Source organism: Triturus cristatus, chromosome 11 (assembly GCF_964204655.1).
Source record: "Triturus cristatus chromosome 11, aTriCri1.1, whole genome shotgun sequence".
Taxonomy (NCBI): domain Eukaryota; kingdom Metazoa; phylum Chordata; class Amphibia; order Caudata; family Salamandridae; genus Triturus; species Triturus cristatus.
The window spans coordinates 821,767,630-821,792,022 of record NC_140594.1 but is presented as its reverse complement, the minus strand read 5'-3'; the positions used below and the strand labels follow the sequence as shown (position 1 = coordinate 821,792,022).

Sequence of the window (24,393 nt, the reverse complement as noted above, 5' to 3'; positions counted from 1 at the left end):
TAGACTCCATCACACTGCCGGCTCTGTCGACGGCGCAGGCCGACCATCTAGATAGAAGCATTCAACTGGAGGAGGTAGTGTCCGCCTTTTCTCGTCTCAAACTGGGGAAGGCCCCTGGTCCAGACGGCTTTCCCGCCATCTTCTATAAGAAATGTTGTCCCCTGTTAGCTCCGATTCTTACCAGGTTGTTTAATTCCTTTGCTACTCAGGGAGCTATTCCAGGCGACCTCTTAGAGGCTTCAATAGCAGTAATTCCCAAACCCGGGAAACATTGCTCGCACTGCGAATCTTACCGACCAATATCCCTCCTTAACATAGATTTTAAACTATACACAGGGATACTAGCAGCCCGCCTCAGCCCTCATATGCCGTGCCTCACGGACCCGGACCAAGCGGGCTTCATCCCCGAACGACAAACGGCAGACAACACAAAGCGGATTTTGCAACTTATTGAAAATGCTACTCGGGTCCCGGGGGAATTTATGATGCTGGCCATCGACGCTGAAAAGGCGTTCGACCGCGTCCACTGGCCATTTTTGGAACAGGTATTGGAGAGGGCAGGAATAGGCGACCGGTTCCGCACGCATATCCTTAATTGTTATAAACTCCCCACAGCTGCAGTCAGGGTGAACGGCTACACATCCTCCCGCTTCCACATCGAGAGGGGCACGAGGCAGGGGTGTCCGCTGTCTTCCCTCCTCTTTGCCCTTTACATGGAACCCCTGGCTCAGAGGCTGCGACAAAACCCGGAGGTCACGGGGATACGGTTCGGGGGCTTCGTCCACACGATCAGTCTATACGCGGATGACGTATTATTATCATTATCTGATCCAATGTCCGCTCTCTCCCAGCGTGCTGGGCGGAATTGGATGCTTTTGCTCAGGCAGCCGGGTTCAAAGTAAATGCAGGGAAATCCTTAGCCCTGGACTTATCGTATCTCGTCCCGCACGAGATCACCTGCAAACCCGACTTCCCATTCGTTGGTCGACAGATGCAATACCGTATCTAGGGATTCAACTGGCCCCATCACTCTCTAAAGTGGTTCACACGAATTATACACTGCTGCGTGACAGAATCCGCCGGGAACTCGACAGGTGGCGGCACAATCCCCTCTCCTGGTTGGGTAGGGTTGCAGCGGTCAAGATGACCATTCTCCCACAGATTCTCTATCTCTTTCGCACTATACCTCTCCGTCCGCCTGTTGGATGAATTCGAACGATGCAGTCAGACCTGTCCCGGTTTATCTGGAATGGGCGGAAGCCACGAATACGGCGAGCGCTGGTGGTATTAACACCAGAAGTGGGGGGACTCGGGGTTCCAGATCTGGGACTCTACTTTCAAGCAGCCCAACTGAGATACCTAGTGGAATGGAGCAAATGGGAATCAGAGAAACATTGGTTGTTTCAAGACCAGGCAATAGCGGCACGACCTTTGCAGGAAATTCCTTTCTTACGCAAACACCACAGGACTCCTAACCTGTATGCCTCTTATATTACGCGGGTCCCTCTTGAAGTTTGGGACGCCACTAACCTCATGCACGAACTCACACCCTTCCCGTCTCCGCTTACCCCGTTGACGGGCAATCCCGACTTCACCCCTGGACTGGAGGAAGCCGCCTTTGCGAGTTGGAGAGCTGCGGGCTGCCGGTCCCTTTGCCATGTTTATGGGGAGGGGGGGGGGGGGTACACTAGTTCGCCCAGATGCGGAGAGACTTTGGGCTGCCGGAGACGGAGAGGTTGCGGTATATGCAGGTGAGACACTGGGCGCTTCAGCCACAGGTTCGCTCCGGGGCGGAGAGGCGCCTCTCCCCCTATGAGCGATGGCTCATTACACGCACATCAGACAAACACCTCATCTCCGATCTCTATAAACAATTGCAGATTAAATACAAACACTCATATAACTCTAGCAAAAACCGGTGGGAAAGGGAGCTGGGAAGAACACTGAGTCATACCAACATATTATTTCTCCAGACTTCACTCATGGAGTCTGCTCCTGCTCCGCTTGTCTGTCAGACCTTCCGTTTGTACTAGCGATGGGTGTCTCTAATCAGGAAACTAACTCCAGGTCTGTTAATGCTAGGAATGGGGGTCTACTTACAGGAGGTCTAATTAATGCACGATCTATGGGCAAACATAGTCAAGACATCAGAGACCTTCTACTGGACTCCCAACTAGATATTTTATTTGTGACCGAGACCTGACTTAAGGACTGGAGTAACCAGGATGTGGCGGACTCCATCCCACCAGGTTACCTTATACATAGAAAGGATCGGCTGGTAGGTAGGGGTGGAGGATTGGCTATTATCCTGTGTGACTCCTTTGTCTGCACCTTCTTTGAATTAGACACTATTAAAGAAGCCGAATGTCTAGGCTTCTGTCTTTCTTTGACTGCCACTGCATGCTTCTCAGGTGCCCTTATCTATCGGCCTCCTGGTCAAAATACCAAATTCATCGACTCACTTAATGATTCCCTAAGTCACCTCATACTCAAATATGCGAATTTCACACTTCTTGGTGATTTTAATCTCCATTTAGAGGATAACTCTAATCCGGGGACATGTAATTTTCTTCAAGTCCTTGACCTATTTTCGCTACAACAAATAGTGAAGGGTCCCACCCATCAGGCCGGTCACACCCTCGAATGGGTCTGCTCTAACTTACCCTGGCTCGCTGTAGACCCTCCCTCCCCTTTAATCTGGTCTGATCACTCCCTTATTCCCCTTAGAATCACAATGCCCCCGAAGACACGGATTGTGAAATTTTTTAATAAACCTCAGCAGGGGCTTGGTTGGGCACAGATCGTGAAACACCCCAATCTACTGATGACGGCCAAAGAGCTTGCTCCAACGTTGACTGGCCAGACAGAGACAGACTCTCGTCTCTTCCAGTCTTGGCTGTTCAGTGTCGGTAAGGCTCTTATGCCCTCAAACACTAAGAGCAAACCGTTTAAATTAAAAACTTAAATACTCCCTGGTTCACACCCAAATTGGCCCAAGCTCACCTGCACTGCAGGCAACTGGAGCTCCAGTGGAGAAAGGGATATAGGGAGGAGAAAAAAAAATTGTTTAAGGAGGCTAGGAAAGCATACTTTCTTCAGGTTCAACTGGCTAAAAAGGAATTCTTTACAAATAAAATCAACACAGCCAAAGATAATCAGAAAGCGATCTCTCAAATTGTGAAGTTCTTTACTAAACCTATGGCAGAACAAGGGGAGCTCCCAGCGTCTCAGTCACTGTGTGATCAGATCTCCTTGTTCTTTGATGAAAAAATCCTCAAAATTCAGAGAGACTTTCCAGGCTGTAATTCTATCCCCGACCCATGTGGAGATGTGTCCATCTCCACATTTGAACCTGTTTCGTTGGACATGACCCTCTTAGCCATTGAAAAATGCAAATCTGGATCACCATTGGATGCCTGTCCTCCGTCAGTTCTACACAAATTGTTAGAGGTAGTAAACCCCATGATCAACCAGATTGTTAACTCCTCTCTCAGGACGGGTACTGACCCAGCGGAGTGGAAGCTGGCGCTGGTTAAACCACTAAAAAAAAAAAAAACATATTGACTCGAATGTACTTTCTAACCTTCGCCCAATCTCTCTTCTCCCAATTTTGGGTAAAATCACGGAAATCTTTGTCCTAAAGGAGTTAACAAAATTTCTTGAAGAGCAACATACTCTCCATCCGTGTCAATCTGGATTTCGGCCCAAACATTCTACAGAGTCAGCCCTCATTGAAGTCTCTGACTCTTTGAAAATGATCACAGATAGAGGTAGGAGAGCGGTCCTGATTCTTTTGGATCTGTCGGCTGCATTCGATACGATCTCCCATGACATTCTTTTGAGGCGTCTCGAATGCAGCGGCATCTCTGGTACGGTGCTGAAGTGGATTAAATCCTTCCTGGCCTCTCGGAGACAGGCGGTTACCCTTGGCCCGTCCCTCTCCTCAGAGCGCACCATCACGGCAGGAGTGCCTCAGGGATCTTCCCTCAGCACGTTACTTTTCAACGTGTATATGGCTCCCCTCATCACCTTGATCAACTCTTTTGGGATCGAGGTTATGTCATACGCAGATGACACCCAAATGATTATCTCCTTGGAGAATGACTCCACGCAGGCTGAAATGAACTTCAAACTGTGTCTGACTGCTGTTCTTCAATGGATGTTGAACAATCATCTGAAGTGTAACACGGACAAAACGGAGATTCTCCATATAGGGCCGGATGTCTCCTTCCAGCCATCTAAATGGTGGCCTGACGGAGCTACCCCACCTCCCGAGGTTGTAAAGGTTGCTAGGAACTTAGGAGTTCAATTTGACAACTCTCTCTCTTTCCTTCCTCACAATAAAACAGTTGCAGGCACATGTTTTAGTCTAATCAAATCTTTAAAAATTTTTTTACGTTTCTCCCTTTGTCTGCAAGAAAGTCCGTAGCAGTGGCCCTGATACTATCTCGCATTGATTACTGTAACGGCCTCTTGGCCGGAGTCAATAGGTCAGTTTTAAAGAAGCTCCAGGTGGTGCAGCATGCTGCAGCCCGCCTGGTGCTTAAGCTCCCTAGAAAGTCTTCAGCCTCCGCAGCCTTGAATAAACTTCACTGGCTTCCGATCCCCAAAAGAATCCTGTTTAAGATTCTTCTTGTCACGTATTGGGCAAAAATGAAGGTTGGTCCCTAATTTCTGTCTGCACGTTTCACCCCATATACTACTACCAGGTTGCTTAGATCTTCTTCGGCAAATCTTTTTAAACTGCCCTACTTTAGATATAAATCTAAAGGGCCAAGAACCCTGGCTTTTATGGGAGCCAGAGCCTGGAACAAGCTCCCTGCTCAGATCAAACTTTGCAACACTGAACTTTCATTCAGGAAAGAACTTAAAACCTGGATCTATGGCATCTCGGAGGACTGCTGTCTTGCTTTGATCTAATCATTCTTAGCAGGTCAATATCCTCTTCTTTTTCTCATCACTGTACGACGTCAACGCCAAGATACTCCTCGCGGAGTGATAGCTGCGCTTTATAAATACAATCTCAAATCAAATCAAATAAAGAATGGGAGGGTATATTTTACAGGGCACGGCATTCTGCATACCACATGGGACTCACGGACACTCTTGGATTGTGACATACTGGTACTACACCCCGGAGCGCTTACACGCGATGGATCGCTCTCGTGAGGCGACGTGCTGGAGGGGTTGTGGCCATGTGGGCAGTCTAGCTCATGTACTGTGGGAATGCACACATCTCCAATCCTACTGGACGCAGGTGCTGGATGAAGTAGACAAGCACTTCGAGACGGAGATACCGCGTTTCCCAGCCTATGTAATCTTAGGACTGCCCAATCCCCTGACCTATCCATTGCGTTCACGTAAGGGCCGGATGATGACCATTGCGCTAGGGTCAGCTATACAAACATACTCACTCACTGGCGTACACCCCAACTACCGACCTTCACAGGGTGGTTACATCGTTTGTGGTATGTCTTGGGTATGGAAAAACTGGCACTAACGCGCGCTGGCTCAGGCATGACCTAAAAGGAAAGGCATTTTTCAGTGTAGTTAACTGTGAAATATTTAATGAGGTATTAATTTGGAGTTCAATGAGACAACCTGTCATATCTTTGAATTTTATGTTGCACTTTTTAAAAACTTAACCTGTTGTGTTTTTACATTCAGAATATCAATTGGCATTAGCGGATGCAGTATAAAAGACCTTGAGACATTCCTTAACTCAGACGCGTCATTTTGTTTATGGAATGCACCATCAGTTCAAACAACCCTTTCCATGACCCCTGTCTGTGGCAACAAGCTTGTTGAAACGGAAGAGGAATGTGATTGCGGCTCTGATAAGGTTAGTAAATGCCAAAAATGTTTTTGTCCTTAAAAAATATGTTTTATTGTATGAGGTGCTTGAATTTATTTCATTGCGTAAAGCCTGCAAGAGCCTTACATAAATACAGCTTTATCTGTCTCGCCAGCCTCATGTTTCCAAAAACTCGTAATAAAAGTACAAATATATAAAATGTACATACTGGGTCTTTTAGTCAGCCCTCTTCATCCATTGGTCTGTTCAGTTGTCTGTCACATTTTGTTTCCTCCCCCCACAGCATACAGTATGGGCAGTGGGTCAACCCACTTCCTCTATTGGTTCTCCTCACTGTGAGTGACTGCATTTTGCCTATTTACTCTGCATCGTGCATTTTGCCTATTTACTCTGTATCCACCTACAGAAGAACTGATAACCAGTATGAAAGGCAGCACAGACCCTTTTGACAGACACCACTAAGTGTTCCTGGCTTTACCCTCCCTCCCAACTTTCCTCAATTGAGTTACTGCTGGCTAGGTTTTTCTGAGTACTGCTGCAACATAGAACTAGGATCCAGAGCAGACCGCCAGGGGCCCCCAAAGTTGACCATTTCTCCACACTGCAACATTTGGAAAATGACTTGAAATGATCAGTACTGTTTGTAGCTTTTCCGAAAAGAGGGTTGGTCCTGTTGACACTTTACTTCTTCCGACTGAAGCTAGATTAATTGCTAAATATTAGACCTACGAACTGGGTATCAATGAAAAAGAGTTATTATGCGCCTTCAGTAAGACGCAAAGGATCAAGAGATTCCTGCTTATGTTGCTTCATGAACAAGCTGTTGTTGCCTTATGTCCATTCCCATTGCATGTGTCAAAAAGATTTAAGATCTGTTTTCTGTGCTGAGCCTTTGCTGATTGCCTTCGCTGATTGCCTTCATAACATGTTTGTTTTTGACAAATCACGAAATAGTTTGAACAAAATAATTTTATCAATTTTGTATATTTTGCTATGATGACACATTTATTGGATAATGTCTCTTATGGCCTGGGTGTATTTGCCCATTTTTGTCCTCACACTGTGTTGTTATAACATATGCCGGTTATATGTTGATAGTAATTTAGCATAATTTAGTAGCATATGACATGGTACACATTGCCACTGGTGCCATGTAACTTTTTTGAGAGACAGTGTAATTCATCAATGTACAAAGGTATGTACAGACAAATGCTGATTGATACATCTGTAGGAAGCCTGGTTTTTGTTGCAGTAACTCCCACACTTTTTGCTAGACTACTGATGCACTTTGACTTGATGTGCCCTGGCTCCCTGCCATTAGAGCCAATGGGGTGACCCAAACAAAAAGTTCAAGGACCTGGGTGTCAATTTGATACAAAAAAACAATGGTCCTAGATCAATATCTCAACTATTTAAGAATGTTAATAATTATTTTCTTGGTGGTTAGACATTTTAGAACATACAGAAATGTAGCTTGTGGTTACAAAGAAACCAAATGTTATTAAATAATGTAAGATGTGCAACAACCAATATTTCCAAAGTAGCAATATACGGTTATTGTGTTTATATAAAATTCAATTAGAGAAGCTGATAGATTCAGAAAAGGAAAAGGGGTTGCTCCCTCCGGGGAACGTGCAGAAAAAGTGCTCAAGAGGGTAAGGAATTGAAAAGGGAAGAATTCTCAAGGTGGTTCAAGGGGCATATATTTACAAAACTCTGCGTAAAACTGATAACAGATAAACAGTGTTCTTGGCCAGACATAAAATATGTACACTTGATTCATATGATACTTGAGAAAGAGAGGTCAAGGGACAAATCTCCTTCGATTAGGGATGGGACAGCAGCGGGGATAAAGGTCCAGGTTAAATGGGAAATGGTGTCGACGTTTCAATCCGAATTGACGGCACGGAGGAAATATTTGACCTTAGCCATGCGGATCTTCATCAGGACGGGGATAGGATGGGGGCAACCCTCAGCAAATGGCGGGTATCGTTCAAGCCCGGTATGACACCCGCTTATAGTTGCGGTGTAATGAAAGGAATTCCATCAGGATGTATGACGTGTTTGGCCGCTTGAAGATGTAATCAGTTGCAGAATTCGGTACGGGCCAAAGCGGATTAATTTGCTTCGAGTGTATCAGCTCCCTTTCTTAACCTGGACCTTTATCCCCGCTGCTGTCCCATCCCCAATCCAAGGAGATTTGTCCCTTGACCTCTCTTTCTCAAGTATCATATGAATCAAGTGTACATATTTTTTGTCTGGCCAGGTTAAGAAGACTATTTATCTGATATCAGTCCTACGCAACGTTTTGTAAATATATGCCCCTTGAACCGCCTTGGGAATTCTTCCCTTTTCAATTCCTTACCCTCTTGAGCACTTTTTCTGCACGTTCCCCTGTGGGAGCAACCCCTTTTCTGAATCTATCAGTTTCTCAAATTGAATTTTGTATAAACACAATAAACATATATTGTTACTTCGGAAATATCGGTTGTTGCACATCTTACATTATTTAATAACATTTGGTTTCTTTGTAACCACAAGCTAAATTTCTGTATGCTCTAAAATGTTTAACCACCAAGAAAAGAACCTGGCTCCCTGCCAATCAGGTTCTCTGTGCCTGTGTTTTTTCCCCAAAACTGTACCCTGTACCCTCAATTGGCACCTCTCTGGCCACATGCCAGTCCCTTGTAAAAGGTACCATGGGTACCAAAGGCACTGTGGCCAGGGAAGGCCTCTAAAGGCTGCAGCACTTATTGTGTCACCCTTAGAGGCCATGTACCTTTACACACACACACACACTGCCATTGCAGGCTGCGTGTTTTGGTGCAGAACAAAGTGAAAAGTCGACATGTCACACATCCCTGTGTGCCATGCCTACAATGCACTGCTCTGGCATTGGTCAGCCACCCCTCTAGCTGGGTGCACTATACTAGTGGTGAGGGTACAGGTGCATGAGCCCTGTACCCCTACAGTGTCTAGACCAATTCCTAGACATTGTAAGTGTAGTATTGCCTTAAGAGTATATGGTTCTAGGAGTTTGCCATTACGAACTCCACAGCACTATAATGGCTTTCCTGAAAACTGGGAAGTTTGGTATCAAACTTCTCAGCACATTAAACCCACACTGATGCCAGTGTGGGATTTAATGAAAAATGCACTCAGAGGGCATCTTAGAGATGCCCCCTGAAAAACGGCAAGCCTCTGTTGGGTTCCCTAACTGGTACACACCAGCCTGCCACCACAAGACATGTTTCTGGACCCCTGGGGTGGGAGCCTTCGTTCCCTGAGCCCAGAAATAAAGCCTTTCCTGGGAGGAGGTGGTCACACCTCCCCCAGGCCAGGAAGAGCCATCTGTGGCAGGGGAGCTTCAAAGTACTTGCAGCCTTTGTAATGTGACCCTAGCCTCTCCTGCTATCAGGAGCAAGCCCCCTTCCTGTCTCCCCTCCTTTTCGGCAGGAAGACTGCCCGGAACAATTAGCCAGCCGAGAAGTTGTGCCCACCTCTGCCAACCCCACCCCTCAGGTGGGGGAGGAGAGGTGAAGCCCACTCTCCAGTGCACCCCCATCTTGCAGGCACTCCCCAATCAGGATTAGGGATTGTGCTCACTCCCCCACGTGGGGTGAGCACATCATTGGCTACTGACCTCGAGACCCCTAACCACCCCCCTCCCCACCCCCCCACCCCCCAAATACAGGATTTAGGGGGCAGCCCTGAACCAAGAAGTCAGGCAAGAAACTACAAGTAGAAAAGAAGAAGAAGGACCGAACAGCAGTGCTGAAGATAAGAGGAGGAGGACGCCCACTGACTTGGCCCCAGCCCTACCAGCCTGTCCCCACCTCGAACCTGCAAAAGCGAAACTCCGGTGTGTTCTGCAGCCAGCAACCTCAAGAACCCCGAGGACCTGCCCTGCCTTCCAAAGAAAAGACTTTGGGGCATATGTACAAGCCCCTATTGCCTTGGGAACGTCACTTTTTGTGACATTCCTGTGGCATTAGGGGCCTTGCCTTATGTTCAAGGCAGCTTTAAGCCATTTAACGTGGCTTAACGCTGCCTTGTACATAAGGCACCCTTTCACGCTATGGTTAGGGTGAAAGGGGTGTGCAAATGGTGTTGTGGGCGTTCCACTGCAACACCCATTGTATTTGACGCACTCTGGTGCAAGGATGCCTGCGTTGGCGCTAAGTTGTCAAATTCAGCTCCATCGCAGGGGGAAACGCAAGGCTGCACAACATTCTTGTAAATATGGTGCAGCCTTGCGTTTCCAAAGTGGCAGAGCGTGTCGTTAAGCCACAGAAGCTAATGACACTCTTCGCCACTTCATTGTACATATCCCCCTTTGTCTCCTGTAAACACCAGATTTGTTCACCCACAGACTACAGCTCCGGCAAAATCCGCGAGTCTGCACCACTCTGCATCCGTCGCCCACGGCCCGAGTTCGAATGACCCAATACTACAAATAGGTCTCCCCAGCGATCCAGACCGAGAACCAGTGATCCCTGACCTGCCTCAAGCCTCCCGCCGACGCCTGCAGCCTCAATCCGGAGGGTCCTCCCAACAAGGAGCTGGTAAGAAGATCCAACCCTAAAAGACATCCCTGCACCCAACTCCCCACAGCCTTGGGTGGCCCAACCAACGGGGTCTAGCCAACCCCCAGCATCCCAACTTACCTCTCCAAGTGGTGGTCGCACCCAGAAGACCTTCGTCCCCGAGCCTGCAGTGTGTTTGCAAACCAGAGAATCCCCATTGAAAGTAACAGGGCACCCGATGACAAACCAGCACCCTGCCCCCGGCCGCCCTAGTGCCACAGAGGGTGCACTTTTGGTGCTAACTTGAATCCCCATTTGCCCTGAGCTTAAGCCTAGGAGCTTTGTTCCCACAACCTTGCGGCCTGCTCGTAAGCATCCACCAACCGGAGGCCCCCTATCCCCCATTGGATAACATTGGGCCTCAGCACTCTGTACCCGCCTGCCCTAGTGCCACTGAGGGTGAAACAAGAGTGCATCCTTGACCCTGGGGGTGTGTTGAGTCTAACCCCAGAATACCAACTCACACAACAAAGTACTTACCTGTTAACCGATAAGACTATTTCCTCCCATAGGATAACATTGACTGTTTTCCATGAAAATGTTTCTAAGTGGGAAGTTGGAAAATCTATGAAATTCTCTAAAACTGTAACCAAATAACCAAAACGCTTTTCTTACCTGTTCACATGAAATGTCCCAGTGCAGTACCCAGGTATACTACCCTGTGTAAGAAATCCGTAAAGTAATCTACTTGACATCCTATTGAAAAGTCAATACAAAGTATATGGACAATATTTCAAATCATTGCATTACCAGTGATTCTACTGTAATCAAACCAAAGTATATAGACAACTGCAATTCAAACTGTATTATTACTGCACAGTATAAATCACTTACCTGTGCCAGGCTTGTTTGGTTCTAGAAAAATAAAATAACTAAAAGAATATTTTTATCCACATAAAATTGGTCCGAGTTCAGTCTTTGAGTGTGTGACAATCATTTGCTTATTGAGTATGTACAACAAATGCTTAACACTACCCTCTGATAAACCTTACTGCTCGCCCACACTACCACAAATAGAGAGTACGGTGCTATCTACTTTTACCTCTGCCTACCTTTGGGGTTCCACATGACTCTCTGCACACTATAGCTCATTTTGGTATAGTAAATAGGGACCAGCTTCATACAACATCTGCCTGTGGATTCCTCACCTTTTGACTATACCCCATGTGCAACATTCCACAGAAAACCTTTCACGTCAACGAGGACATCATAATGCCACTGCTTCACACCGACTCCGCATGATGTCATCGGAGCCATAAGAAGACCTCCTCGGCATGCTGACGTCAGTTTAGTTTTTGTCCAGATTCTCTATTTACTAGGAGATTTCTTTGATTCTGTTTTGCAACAATTGTTGCAATTTGAGATGTCTCCACTGAGAAAGTCGGGCTTTAAACCGTGTAGGGAATGGGGAGGTCAGATGTCCATCACTAACTCCAATGTAGACTTTTATGGTGTTTGTCGTCGGACCATGACTTCAAAGCCTGCTCATCGTGTCGCCAGTTGAACCCGAAATCTTTGAAAGAAAGGAAGGCAAATCTGTTCATGGCAAAAGCTTGGAAGCAGAAGAGAGGTTGTATGAAGACTCGTTGGGGGTCACCATCACCCCACAACCTCGGTGCACAGAGAAGAGATGTCTCAACTCCATCTCCGAGGATGTCTCCCTTCGTCTCTGGCTTCGAGCCCTACGACTCCACCTCCGGCTCCGAGGATGACGACTCCGCCTCTGACTTGGAGGCCGAAGACTCCAACTGGGCAGCCAATACAGTAGCCGGATTTTTTGGTCCCTCATATGGCGCCAGTGCCCTCGAATCAGAAGTCGTGTATCTGACATTCCCAACTCCGGGGTTGGATTCTTGCTATGTTCAGCATTTGTGCTAGGGCTAAGATTCCGTTTGGTGCGCCTGAGGGCCCCATGGGTACGCTATCATATTCTCCTAGAGGTTTCTTGGCTCAATACCAGCACGCACCCTTTATGCCGTTCAAGCCCTTGACTCTGGTGGCCTGGCCTCTGATATTACCATATCAGGAAGGGCACAATTCTTTGGCGTCACACCAGCCATCTCTGGCACTGTCTGGATCTGACCCTGCGCCGGTTCATCCAGAGCCAACTTCACCAACTCTGCCACCTTTGGATTGACTTTAGGCGCCAGTACCAAAGTCACTGGCTCCGCCTCTGGTGCTGCCAACGCCTAGGATCAGATCCCGTATGGAAGCTCAGAGATTGCTGGAGTGTGAGACATATCAAGAGGAGCCTGGAGGTTTGATGAAGGAGAGATTTTAGAGCTGGAGCCGGACTTTGAGGGATTAGAGGAGGCTAGTGAGTCTGAATACCTCCCCCGAGTGGGAGTTACTATCTCCTTACGGCTTGGCGTAACTTCATATTGTGCCGTTATAAAAAAAAGGCTGCAGATATATTGGACTTGTCTCTCCCTTCTGCCAAATTGAAGTCCAACATTCTTACAGAGGTGCTGCATTCCACTGCCTTTTCAAAGCCGTTATTACCTTCAATGAGGCTTTGATGGAGCCCATACTTGAGATCTGGCAAAAGCTGATGTCTTCTGCTGCAGTCTCTAGATCAGTGGCCAGAAGATATGAACCAGCTCCAGGGGATCCTGCGTTTTTATCCCCATACCACACACCTGAGAGGTTGGTTGTTCAGGTTTCTTGCTCCTCTGAATTGTCATCTGGATCATTCGCTACTACTCCTGAAGATAGGGAGTCTAAGAGGATGGAGCAGTCGGCAAAAAAAATCTTTTCTTCTGGGAGTACGCCCCTTAACACTACTTGCTTATTGGAGCGTTATGTGCATGCCTTGATGGACTCGGCAAGAGAGGCTGTCCCAAAGTTGCCGTCAAATCTCCCATGGCCATTTTTCCGAACTGTTGACTGACGCTCAGGAGGTGGCCCACCAGATTGTCAGGGCTGGACACTGCAGGCTCAGTGGCAAGAGCTATGGGTTCTTCAGTTACAAGACATGCCTGGTTGAGGGGATCACGCTTTTGGACAGATGTTCAGGCTAGTCTTTTGGATTTGCCATTCTACGAGTCTCGTTTGTTTGAGGCCAAGGCTGATACCGTGCTGCAAAGATTTAAAGACAGCAAGGTGACTGCAATATCCTTAGGGCGTCTGTCCCAGCCTAAGGACTATAGACAATTTAGCAGGTTTCGGGTTTTTTCAAAGAACCTGTCCTTTCGAGGAAGAAACTGACAGCAACAGCATCAGCAAGGTTCAACTCCTTAAGAGCTACAGGGGAAGGGACAGAGGTTGTCTGCGTGGTTCTACCCAGCAACCAGCCTCCTCCTCCCCAGCCATTGTTTTAGGAAGCAGCTGTAGCTTCACCATCTTAGAGTATGCTTGCTCAGTAGGAGGACGGGTGATCTATTCTTTGCCTCACTGAAGGTCTGTCACCACAGACCTCTGGGTCATAGACATTACAGAAAATGGGAATGCTCTACCCTTTCAGCAGTATCCCCCTCCTTTTATCCCCCAAACAAGCGATTTGTTCGGAAGAGCATCTTCCGCTCCTCCAACTGGAGGTGCAAATGCTGCTCCAGAAAGTGGCAATAGAATAGGTTTCAGAGCTGGAACAGGGTCAGGAAGGCAATTACTGGTACTTCATGATGCCCAAAAAGTATGCTTGTTTGCGGGCGATCCTTATCATCAAGATTTTGAACGTGTTCCTCAAATAGAAAAAGTTCAAAATGATGACCTAGCACAGGTTCTTCTTGTGCTGGAGAAGGAAGACTGGATGGTTTCGATCGATTTACTGGATAAGTATTTTAACATCTCCAATCTGAAATTGCATCGGAAGTATCTCCGTTTTACGTTGGGGTCTAAGCATTATCAGATTGCGGTCTTTAAGTTTGGCCTTACTTCCGCACCTCGGGTCTTCACAAAGGTGATGGCAGTGGGGGCAGCACATCTCAGAAGGTTGTGGATTCTAGTGTCCCAGTGTCTAGACGATTGGCTGCTCAAAGTTAAGTCGCCAGAGATGATGTTGCGCCATTTGCAGTTGACATCGCAGCTGTTGTTTAGTTTGGGACTTTCAGTAAATGTCCCCAAATCTCACCTGGAGATCTCTCAGCAGGACTTGTTCATAGGGGCAGTACTGGACACTACAGTGAGTCATGTCTTCTCGTCTCCTCAGAGGATTCAGGACATTCAGGCTATGATTCCCCTGTTTCAAAATGGAGCTTTTCTTCCAGTCCTGAAGGTCCTGCGCCTGCTCAGTCTGTTAGCTTCCTGCATTCTGTTGGTCAACCATGCACGCTGGCACATGAAGGCTCTTCAGTGGTACCTCCGCAGGCAATGATTTCAACACAACTGAGGTCTCGAGGAGTTAGTCAGGATCTTCAGAGACACTGCAGCGGATCTACAATGGTGGGGTGTGTCCAGCCACCTGTCTTAAGGGAAGCCATTTCACTCTCCTCCTTCCGGTGGCCACAATTATAACGGATGCCCAAACTCCAGGGTAGAAGCTCATCTGGGAGATCTGGAGGTCTTTGGTCTTTGGTCTCCAGAGGAAAAATTGTTGCACATCAATCTTTTGGAATTGCGGGCGATAGATATGTTTGGCTCTCAAGGCATCCTCCCTTCCTTTTGTGGTCAGTCAGTTCAGATCTTACATGACAATACTACCGCGATGTGGTATATCAACAAACAGGGTGGAGTAGGGTCATATCTTCTCTGCAGAAAAGCTCTGCAGCTTTGGTCCTGGGCTCAGGACCAACATATTTGTGTAATTTCAAATCACTTGGCTGGAGTTCTGAAAGTACATGCAGACAATCACAGTCTGCAGTATTCAGCCGATTACGAGTGGCGTCTCCATCTGGAAAGTGGGTTTCCTCAGTTAGCCCTGTTTGCCACTCACGAGTATGCACACTGCCTGTCGTTCTGCATCCTCCAGTTTCCAAAGCAGAGAGCGTTGGGGGACACATTTGAGTTAGATTGGGGCTTCCAGCTTCTTTACGTGTTTCCCCCATACCCTTAATTCCTTGAGTTCTGAGTAAGATACTCCAAGACTGGGCCCAAGTCCTTTTATAAGCCCCAGATTGGCAGTGAAGGGTGTGGTATACGGACCTTCTTTACTCCTCATTGTGCCCCGTGCTCCATCTCCCTCTCAGGGCAGACCTTCTCTTGCGATCGCAGGGGCAGGTTCTACACCCTCACCTCTAGAGTCTGCACCTTCATGCTTGGAGATTAAACGAGGCAAGCTGAGTTCTTTCTCTCTCCCACCTGATGTGGTAGATGTTATTTTATCGTCCAGAAGACACTCTACCAAGAAAGTCTATGCTGGCAGGTGGGCAGATGATGAGTTATTGGAAAACTTGAACAGGGTGAACAACATAAATCTGGGGTTCGCCAATTTGGGCTACAACATTAACTTTAAAAAATCATAAATTGTTCGCCTCAATGTCCTATTTTTGAGATATGAGCGATCAAGTAAAGGGAAAGGTCTGGCAGCTAATTTTTTTTAGAATAATGTGCGCTGCTCCAACCTCCAAAGACTCAAAAGTTTAAAATCTATTTTAGGATTCCTAAATTTTGGCAGAACATATATTTTGGATTACTCTGAAAGGGTTAAACCTTTCCACTACCTAATCAGACCTGATTTTTCAATCCAACATTAGACACTGGAACACTCAGAAATTCTCTGTTCCGTACCAGCTGACATGATAGCTTCCAAACACTTACACACACATGTAAATACCACTAATTTGGTGATCCATGTAGTCGCGGGTAAATTAAGGATACACTTACATCACCTTCAATGAAAGCAAAATGGTACCCATATCCTACAAATCACATTTGTACACAAACGATGGCCATGGAGGACCAGCGTTAGGTCATGAGTGGCGGGAGAGTGCTAATCTAGAAATCCTATCAGCGTCTCTATCCCTCCTCCCGGAACCCATGACGTGAAACAAATCTTTATTTCAAAGTCCAGTGGCCTTTGGAAATCCCAGAAGGCCACACAGGTGAAACAGTGAGGTTTGCCGTGCACACGTCTCCACAGGTTAGGGTACGCCTTAGAGAGCGTATACAGCCGTGGAGTTTTCGGTCCTGATGAATGCTTAGCACAACCACACTGAAAAGCAGAAACATGTCGACCACTTTTCACTTTTTGTACTAAACCGGACAGGTCTGGTTAACCTAATCAGCCAGCAAACGTCCGTCTCACCTGTTTTTAATGGTCGCTGGTTTTCCACCATTAAAATTATTTTTGGATAAAATCAGCCATCTTTTAAATTTACACCAGCTTTTGCACTCACATCCCTTCACAAAAAACCTGCTCCGCTGTAATTCAGGCGTCGTAGCACACCAGGGAGGCATTCGGCCTCTCTGGTGGGAACCCAATGATGAAGCATGTCACCAACTAGGTTGGTGAGTGAGGGTTCTTTTAAACAAAGAGGTTTGTCCTTGTGCTGTTCTATTCCTTAGTTTTCCCTTAGGAATTTTTCAGTCACTGTTTTGTTGTTTTCTAGTAAAATGCGTTTTGCATCTACAGAAAAGATACTGACAGCAGTACAAACTGCTGTAGTGAGAGAAAGAGCACAAGCACATGGGAAACGCATAATTTTCGTGACTCCAGGACCAAATTTAGAGGCTTTTACCAAAGCAAGCATTATAAAACGCAAAAGCACTGCATCCACAATAAATGCAGTGGGCTATTTCTCTCACTGCAACAGATTTAGATTACAGGTATGATCCTACACTGAAAAAACAAGCATTTCTTCAGTACAAACAAGAATATCCTCTCCCGAATGAAATCCTGCCTCTCAATTGGTATGAATGTATTATGTATACTTAGAGATCTGCTCAGCCCGCCATAGGAACGAAATAGCAATACCTCGCAGCTTGAGCAGTCGTTAAAAGACGCATGCATGACGGAAAGTTCCGACCTGATAAAACGCACACTCAATCCCTACGGGACTGCACCGTGCAGCTGGCAGAACTAAAAGCCCTGATACTGGCACTACAAAATACGGATCGGAATTCCCCACACTTATTGTGTGTGATTTGTTTTATTGTGTCCAGTCGTACTGGGAATATCTTCACTACTGGGGCCAGAATGGGTTTAGAGATTCCAAAGGTTTCACAATAAAGCACAAGCTGCTTTGGGAACTAGTGGCAAAGTTGAAAGAATGCTTGTCATGGGCTCATGTAATTCACACATTGAGTTATAAGTGTGTTGGCGTGCATATTGAAGGGAATTTATTGGCTTATGAAGCCGCCAAGGTGACAGTGTGAACTGCTGCCGTTGCTGCAATCACTCGTTCCAGCACGAAGATAGACAGACAAATAATGATAGCTGTAAATGCCACACGCAACAGCTCAGCCTTGCCAAAAGGTTTTCCACTCAAGTACACCTACAAGTTAGATGCGTCAAATTTTCTGTATGCTCAAATTGCAGGAGTGGGGGATAGAGTAATACCCAACATGGACGCGGGTTTGGATTAATTGGGGACCTGGTTAGAGCAAAAGATATTGGACAAAAAAGAATTAGGGCTATCTTACAGAGCCTGTACCTGTCCTGGCTGTAGAAGGAACAAGAACAGTACTTCTCCCGCCCCTAGCCTGCTGCAAAGACAAGAGATTTGTCTCAATTGATTGGAGCAAAGCACACTATGTGGCTGATACTCAACAGTAGGCTGCGTGGGCTCCTGGGTACCCACTGGTCTCCTTTTGCCACCATACAGAAAGTTCAGATGGAAAGATTAATAACTTTGGAAGACTCCACTCCGCAAAATGAAGGAGTTACCAACAATAAAATGCAACTTGTAGCTGTTGAAACTGAGCAACATCAAACTACGAATGACACAGAGATCTCTATTCGGCATAATACCGAAGTCTATGTGAGTATGTCTCGAAAGGAGGCATCTGCCAGTTCCGCAAAACCTGCTGAGCTACCAAAGATAGATCGAACTGTGTCTGGTTACTTCATCGATTTTGACGATTTCTCATCGGATCCAAGTGAATCCGGGTTACTGCCACCACCTCTTCCCCACTGTTAGACTTGGCATCTTTTGGCGTGTTTCCCCTGTCTTTTTGCTTTCTGACCTCCCGGTGTTGACTGTTTTTGCTGGTCTAGTGTCTCTGTGCCCTTTCTTAATGCTGTTCTGTGATGAAGTACAAGTGCTCCTGTAGTAAATTGTTATTATGGATTGGTGTTTCCATGATTGGCATATTTGAGTTACTGGTAAGCCCCTAGTAAAGTGCACTGAGTGTGCCAGGGCCTGTAAATCAAATGCTACTAGTGGGCCTGCAGCACTGATTGTGCCACCCACTTGAGTAGCCCTGAAAAGGTTTCTCAGACCTGCCACTGCAGGGTCTGTGCACAGTTTGTAACTGTCATGTCGACCTGGCAAGTGCACCCACTTGCCATGCCTTAACCTTACCTTTTCTTACATATACGTCACCCCTAAGGTAGGCCCAAGGTACTCCTGTGGGCAGGTTGCTGAGTATGTTAAAGGTAGGACATGTACTGGTGTGGGTGACATTTCCTGGTGGTGAATTACAGTGTATTTAGTTTTTCACCACTGCAAGGCTATCTGTCCTATAGGAAAGAATGGGAGTTTTACTTATAACATCTTATAAGCATAACTTCCCTTTAGGACAAGATAGGTAAATGGAGTTTAGTATGCCTGGACTTAGGATGTAAAAATGCATCTTTTAGTAAAGATGATTTTTATGTACGACAATACCACTTTTAGAAAATAGGAATTTTCTTGCTTAAGCCATCCTGTGTGCCTCTGCTGGGTTTGTGGATTGACTGTCTGGCTTTGAAGTGGCAGGGGCTGGAGATGTGCATTCTCTTCAGACAGCCACTGGGAGGGGGGGGGGGGGTTGAGGTGTGTCCTGCCTTTCCTGGATGAGTCGGGGCTGGGTTGAATAGACCTGGGCTGCATTTAGAGTGAAGGGATGACATTTCCTTGCACCTGACTAGGCCTGGTCTGCCTTGAACAATGCTGTCTCCACCTTCTGCCAGAAAGCTGGCCCAGGGAGGACAGAACTGGTTTGAACTAAGCCCAGACACAGTCTGCCTGAGAGAACAAAGGAATTTTGAGTATAAACATTGGGGCCCAGAGCTTTAGAACTCGCTGGAATCAAGGAACCTGCCAAGAAGAAGAGCTGCCAGGAGGAGTACTGTCCCTGTGCTGTGTTGTTGCTTTGTTGGGTTGATTCGCAGTTGTTGCTTCTGCCTTGGGCAGTGAAAGGACTGGGCTGAACTTTCTTTTACTTGTGTTGAGTATCTCCAAGGACTTGAAGTAGAGCTTGCCTCCTGTTCTTGAAGTCTCTGGGACTGCAAAGACTTCACCAACCTCTGGGTACCACTTCTGGAACTGCTGTTAGAGTTGCTAAAGACAAGGAAAACAGAACACTGACTCTGTGTTCCGATGGCACTGTCCGCATCTCGCACCGCAACCTTGGTCTCACCGCCGCTGACGACCACCACCACCATGCTGCTGCTTGCACCGTGACCTGTGGGCACCGTACTCCGCACAACCTTGCTTCACTTCCCCATCCTGGTCTCACCGACGCCGTCGCTGCTGACGACTTCGACACTTGATACCGCATCGTGGCTGGGGGCACTGCTTGTAAGTTTGACCATGCACCGCCTCGTCCCACACAGCAGTCTGGGTCGACCAATGCCAACTCCTGCTAACTGGCTCTGTCACTTGCACCGCAACCTGCCAGCACTGCATCGAGCACCATCTCACCCTGCTCCGTAAGCCTTGGTCCCACCGATACCGTCTGGACGATCGTCACCAAGCCGCTGCCTGCACTGCATCAAGAGGGCATAGCACCCTGCACCACTTCCATTTTGCAAAGCAACCGCAACGGTTGCCATGACCGGCTTGCACCAACATGTCAGCGGCAACGAGAAAGTTACTGTTACCAAATCTGTCCATGCTTTCGCTGGCCCCTACCGAAACTGTCGGCTGGAACTGTTAGACTCTGTTGTTTTCAGCATCGAGGTAGCCCCAGACGGAGCTACCGACTTGTACAACTGTGTTTTTGAGGTATTTACGCAAATGCAAAGATATCTTGCAAAGTATATATTTTTAAGTACTGTATGTTGGATTCTTATCATTTTGATCTTGTTTTGGATATATACAAATATTGGATATTATTCTAAACTGGTCTGGTGTTCTTTTGTAGTTCTTTCCCTGTATTACTGTTGGTTATGTGCAAATGCTTTACACACTGCCTCTGAGATAAGCCTGACTGGTCGTGCCAAGCTACCAAGGGGGTGAGCAGGGTTATTTTAGAAGTGTATCCCCCTTACCCTGACTAGAAAGAAGGGTCCCTATTTGGACAAAGGTACCTACCGTTGCCAACTAGAGACCCCCATTTCTAACACCCTCAAACAAAGAATTTGTGATTTCTACCTTTGTCTGAAAAATACTTACTTTGTTTTTTCTCGAGCCACAGCTCTGGATTGCAATTGGGCTACAGCAGTTCCAGTTCCTGGCGGAATAGTTTGGGGCAGGGTTTTACTATAACGTGTATGGTCCTACTGAACTTTTAAGAATACCTAATGTGTTCAAAATTTCTCTTAATGATATCATCACCTCTAGTACTCTCTTTGATGATTGGGACATTGAAACTGTGCATATCTGAAAGAGACACGTTAGTGATAGATTCCTTACCTTAGAATATCCCCAAGCGCTAGACTGGATCCGGAAAGTTTTTCGTCAGCAGTACCCCTGCGCGTCGGCAGGTGGCGTTGTGCGGTTCCGCGTCCGTTGCTGGTGTCGTAAGCGCCGAGATGGCGTCTCGGAGACTTCTTAGGCGCTACCCATGTGCGCTGACGTCAGTTCTTTCTTTTTCCGTGCCAGCAAGCGCAGATCCGAGAGAGAGTTGTACTCCTAGTCAATAAAATTGACTTGTTATGAGACTTGTGTCTTGTTTATGTCGACAATTCGACTTTTGGTGCAGTGGGGATGCCCAGGTTTAAGTCCTGTTGGGACTGCCGTCGGACCATGTCGGTGACGGACACGCTCAACGCGTGTCTCTTCTGCTTGGGGCATGCCATCTCCCCGAGACGTGTCCAGATTGTCAGGCCATGGCGCAGACGACTTGCGGGAGCGTTCCCGGTAGTTGTTGGAGGCCTGGGACTCGGTACCGCGCCACTCATGGTCCCACTCCCGTGGGAGGTCGAGGAATCGCTGGTGCAGCCGACACCATTGTTCATCGGAATTGGGGACAGGTAAGTCACAAGCGCCATTGCAGGTCGAAGGAGCGGCGTCGCTCTTCGTCTACCCCTCACCGGTCGTGGGACTCAGTGGAGGGGGCGGGTGGTCACTCCCCTGCGGCTCCTTTGGGGCCTCTGTTGTTGCCTCCGGCTACCCGCATTGTTGGGGACCGCACAAGCCTCCGGAAGAAGTACAGGTACTTCTTTCAGCCATGGGCCATTTCTTTTTCCCATCGGGTCCCTCCGGAGCGCCTTTGGGCCCCGCGAACCCCTTGGGTGGTTCTGCCCCCGTGCCACCTCCTTTGGCCTCGGTTACGCCGGCAAGATACCCTGTGGCGCTGTTGGCTCCGGCCTCGTCGCTACCGCCGTTGTCTCCGGCCTCAGCGCTGCCGTTGACTCCGGCCTCGGTGCCGTAGCTGACTCTGGCCTCGTTGCTGCCGTTGGGTTCGGCCTCGGAGCAGTCGTGGGCTCTGGCCTCGGCGCAGCCGTTTGCTTCGGCCTCGGCACAGCTGGTGACTCCGGCCTCGGCGCAGCCGTTGGCTCTGACCTCGGTGCCTCCTTTGGGCCCAGCGGACCCCTTGGGTGGTTCTGCCCCCGTGCCGCCGCCTTTGACCTCGGTTATGTCGGCAAGATACCCTGTGGCGCTATTGGCTCCGGCCTTGTTGCTATCGCCGTTGGCTCCGGCCTCGGTGCTGCCATTGGCCCCGGCCTCGGCGCCGCCATTGGCTCCGGCCACGGTGCAGCCATTGGCTCCAGCCTTGGCGCCGCCATTAGCTCCGGCCTCGGTGCCGCCATTGGCTCCGGCCGTAGCACTGCCAGGAGCCTCGGCGTCGCCGTTGGCTCCGGCCTCGGCACCGCCTTCGGATCCAGCATCGGCGCCTGCCTCGGTGTCATTGCCTCCAGGGCCGGATTATATCGAACCTGCCTTGTCCTGCTTCCAATTCCTATTCCTGACCAAAGGGGGGTACTTGGGGGGTCTGAGGACCTTCTCGCAGCTCGCTGTGAGGATGATCTACACTACATTGTCCATATGGAGGATCCCAACAAGCTGGAATTACCTCCACACCCTGATACACTATCCCCCTCTTCCGTAGCTACGGAGGTGGTGGGTTCATTCCGTGTTATGGCGTAGGGAAGGCTCCTAACCTCAAATTCCCTACAGTGCCTATCAGGGCAAATCTCCTCACTGCAGTGCTTCGGCGGCGGCCTCCTCTACAGAGCTGCTACTGCCCTTCCATAACGCGCTTTCACAGTCACACAGGGGCGCCTTTGCATGTAAGGCAACCTCAGGTTCATCACACAGCACCTACCGCCAGAGTGCCTAGTGGTCCAGGGCTCTGCGTCTCCAAGGGCTTTTTGGCCCTCTGCTCCATCTCTGTGCGGGACACGGTGGTACAGGTGCTGCCACAGTGTCTAGCGGAGGCTTGGAAGGTGCTCTCTCAAGCAATTGCTGAGGGCAAAGATGCGGCGGGATTCACCATCCATTATGCTCGTGACCCCGCATCCTCCATGGGCAGAGCTATTTTTATAACAGCAGGGTGGGTCCCAGGGCTAGCGGGCAATCAGTCTACCGCCACCCCTACCACCGCTGCCCCGAAACCTTCCTAATCTGCTGTTTCAGTCCACTGTTTCAGGCCCACCGCACGCCAGGGGGCGGCTGGATTCGCCATCACCTCCCCCACTGGCGCGCCATCGATTTGCCCGGTGGGTTCTGTCAAGAGTCCGGAGGGCTGCTCTTCCCCTTCGAAACTACTCCTCCTGCTCTGCCACGTCAGTACCACCGCATGTCGGGGATCACTTGTCGCTTTGCAAACAGGAAGTTGCGGCACCCTTGGCATAGGGGGCCATCGAGCGTGTTTTAGACCTTCAGAACGTCAATCGGTTCCTAGCTCTGCAAGACTGCATGGTAGCGTTACACTTACAGGACGCCTACTTTCCTGTCCTGCCATCCCACCGGCGTTACCTGCGGTTCACGGCCAGCCATGAGCACTTTCAGTTCCCCGGGCTCCCCTTTGGGCTTTACCAGCACCCCTCGGGTGTTCCCTAAAAGTGCTGGAGGTGGTCGCAGCTCGTCTGCGCAGATCAGGGGTTTCAGTCTTCCCCTATCTCGACGACTGGTTGTTGAAGGCGGGCTCGCCCCAAATAGTCGTCACCCACCTTCGGACTACGGCCGACCACCTGCATTAGCTGGGGTTCTCCATCAACGTGTCGAAGTCGCAGCTGAGTCCCTCTCAGAAGCTCCCCTTCATCAGAGCGGTTCTGGATTCGACGCGGTTTCGGGTTTATCCTCCCGAGCAGCGAGTCCGGGATATTCAGGCTATTATTCCGATCTTTTAGCCTCTGTCCCGGGTTTCAGTCAGGATGACCCTCCGGCTTCTGGGCCTGATGGCTTCCTGCATCCTGCTAGTGCAACATGCCAGATGGCATATGCGGGCTCTGCAGTGGGACCTGAAGTTCCAGTGGGCACAGCATCAGGGCAACCTGTCCGATCATGTCCAGGTTTTGGAGGGCACTGCACGACAATTGCAGTGGTGGCTCACGAATCGCTATTGGGTCAATGGCAGATCCCTCTCCCTTCCCCAACCGGAGCAGACAGTGGTGACGGATGCGTACCTCCTAAGATGGGGCCTCTGGTCCCCAGCAGAGTCCCGTCTCGATATCACCCTTTTGGAGCTTCGGGCGATCCATCTTGCACTGAAGGCATTCCTTCCCTCTGTCCGAGGAAGCGTGGTGCAGGTGTTCATGGACAACACCACTGCCATGTGGTATTGCAACAAACATGGCGGGGTGGG

At 48.6% G+C, this 24,393-nt stretch overlaps 1 protein-coding gene across 1 annotated transcript in view; it reads left to right on the top strand.

Annotated features, from left to right (window-relative positions):
- LOC146785486 (disintegrin and metalloproteinase domain-containing protein 9-like) overlaps window positions 1–24,393 on the top strand; it is a 1,594,707-nt gene that overhangs the window by 973,376 nt on the left and 596,938 nt on the right. Inside the window, exon 12 of the mRNA XM_085633059.1 lies at window positions 5,668–5,842. Within this exon, the coding sequence (XP_085489185.1) occupies window positions 5,668–5,842 (175 nt within the window). The remainder of the gene's footprint in view (window positions 1–5,667; window positions 5,843–24,393) is intronic.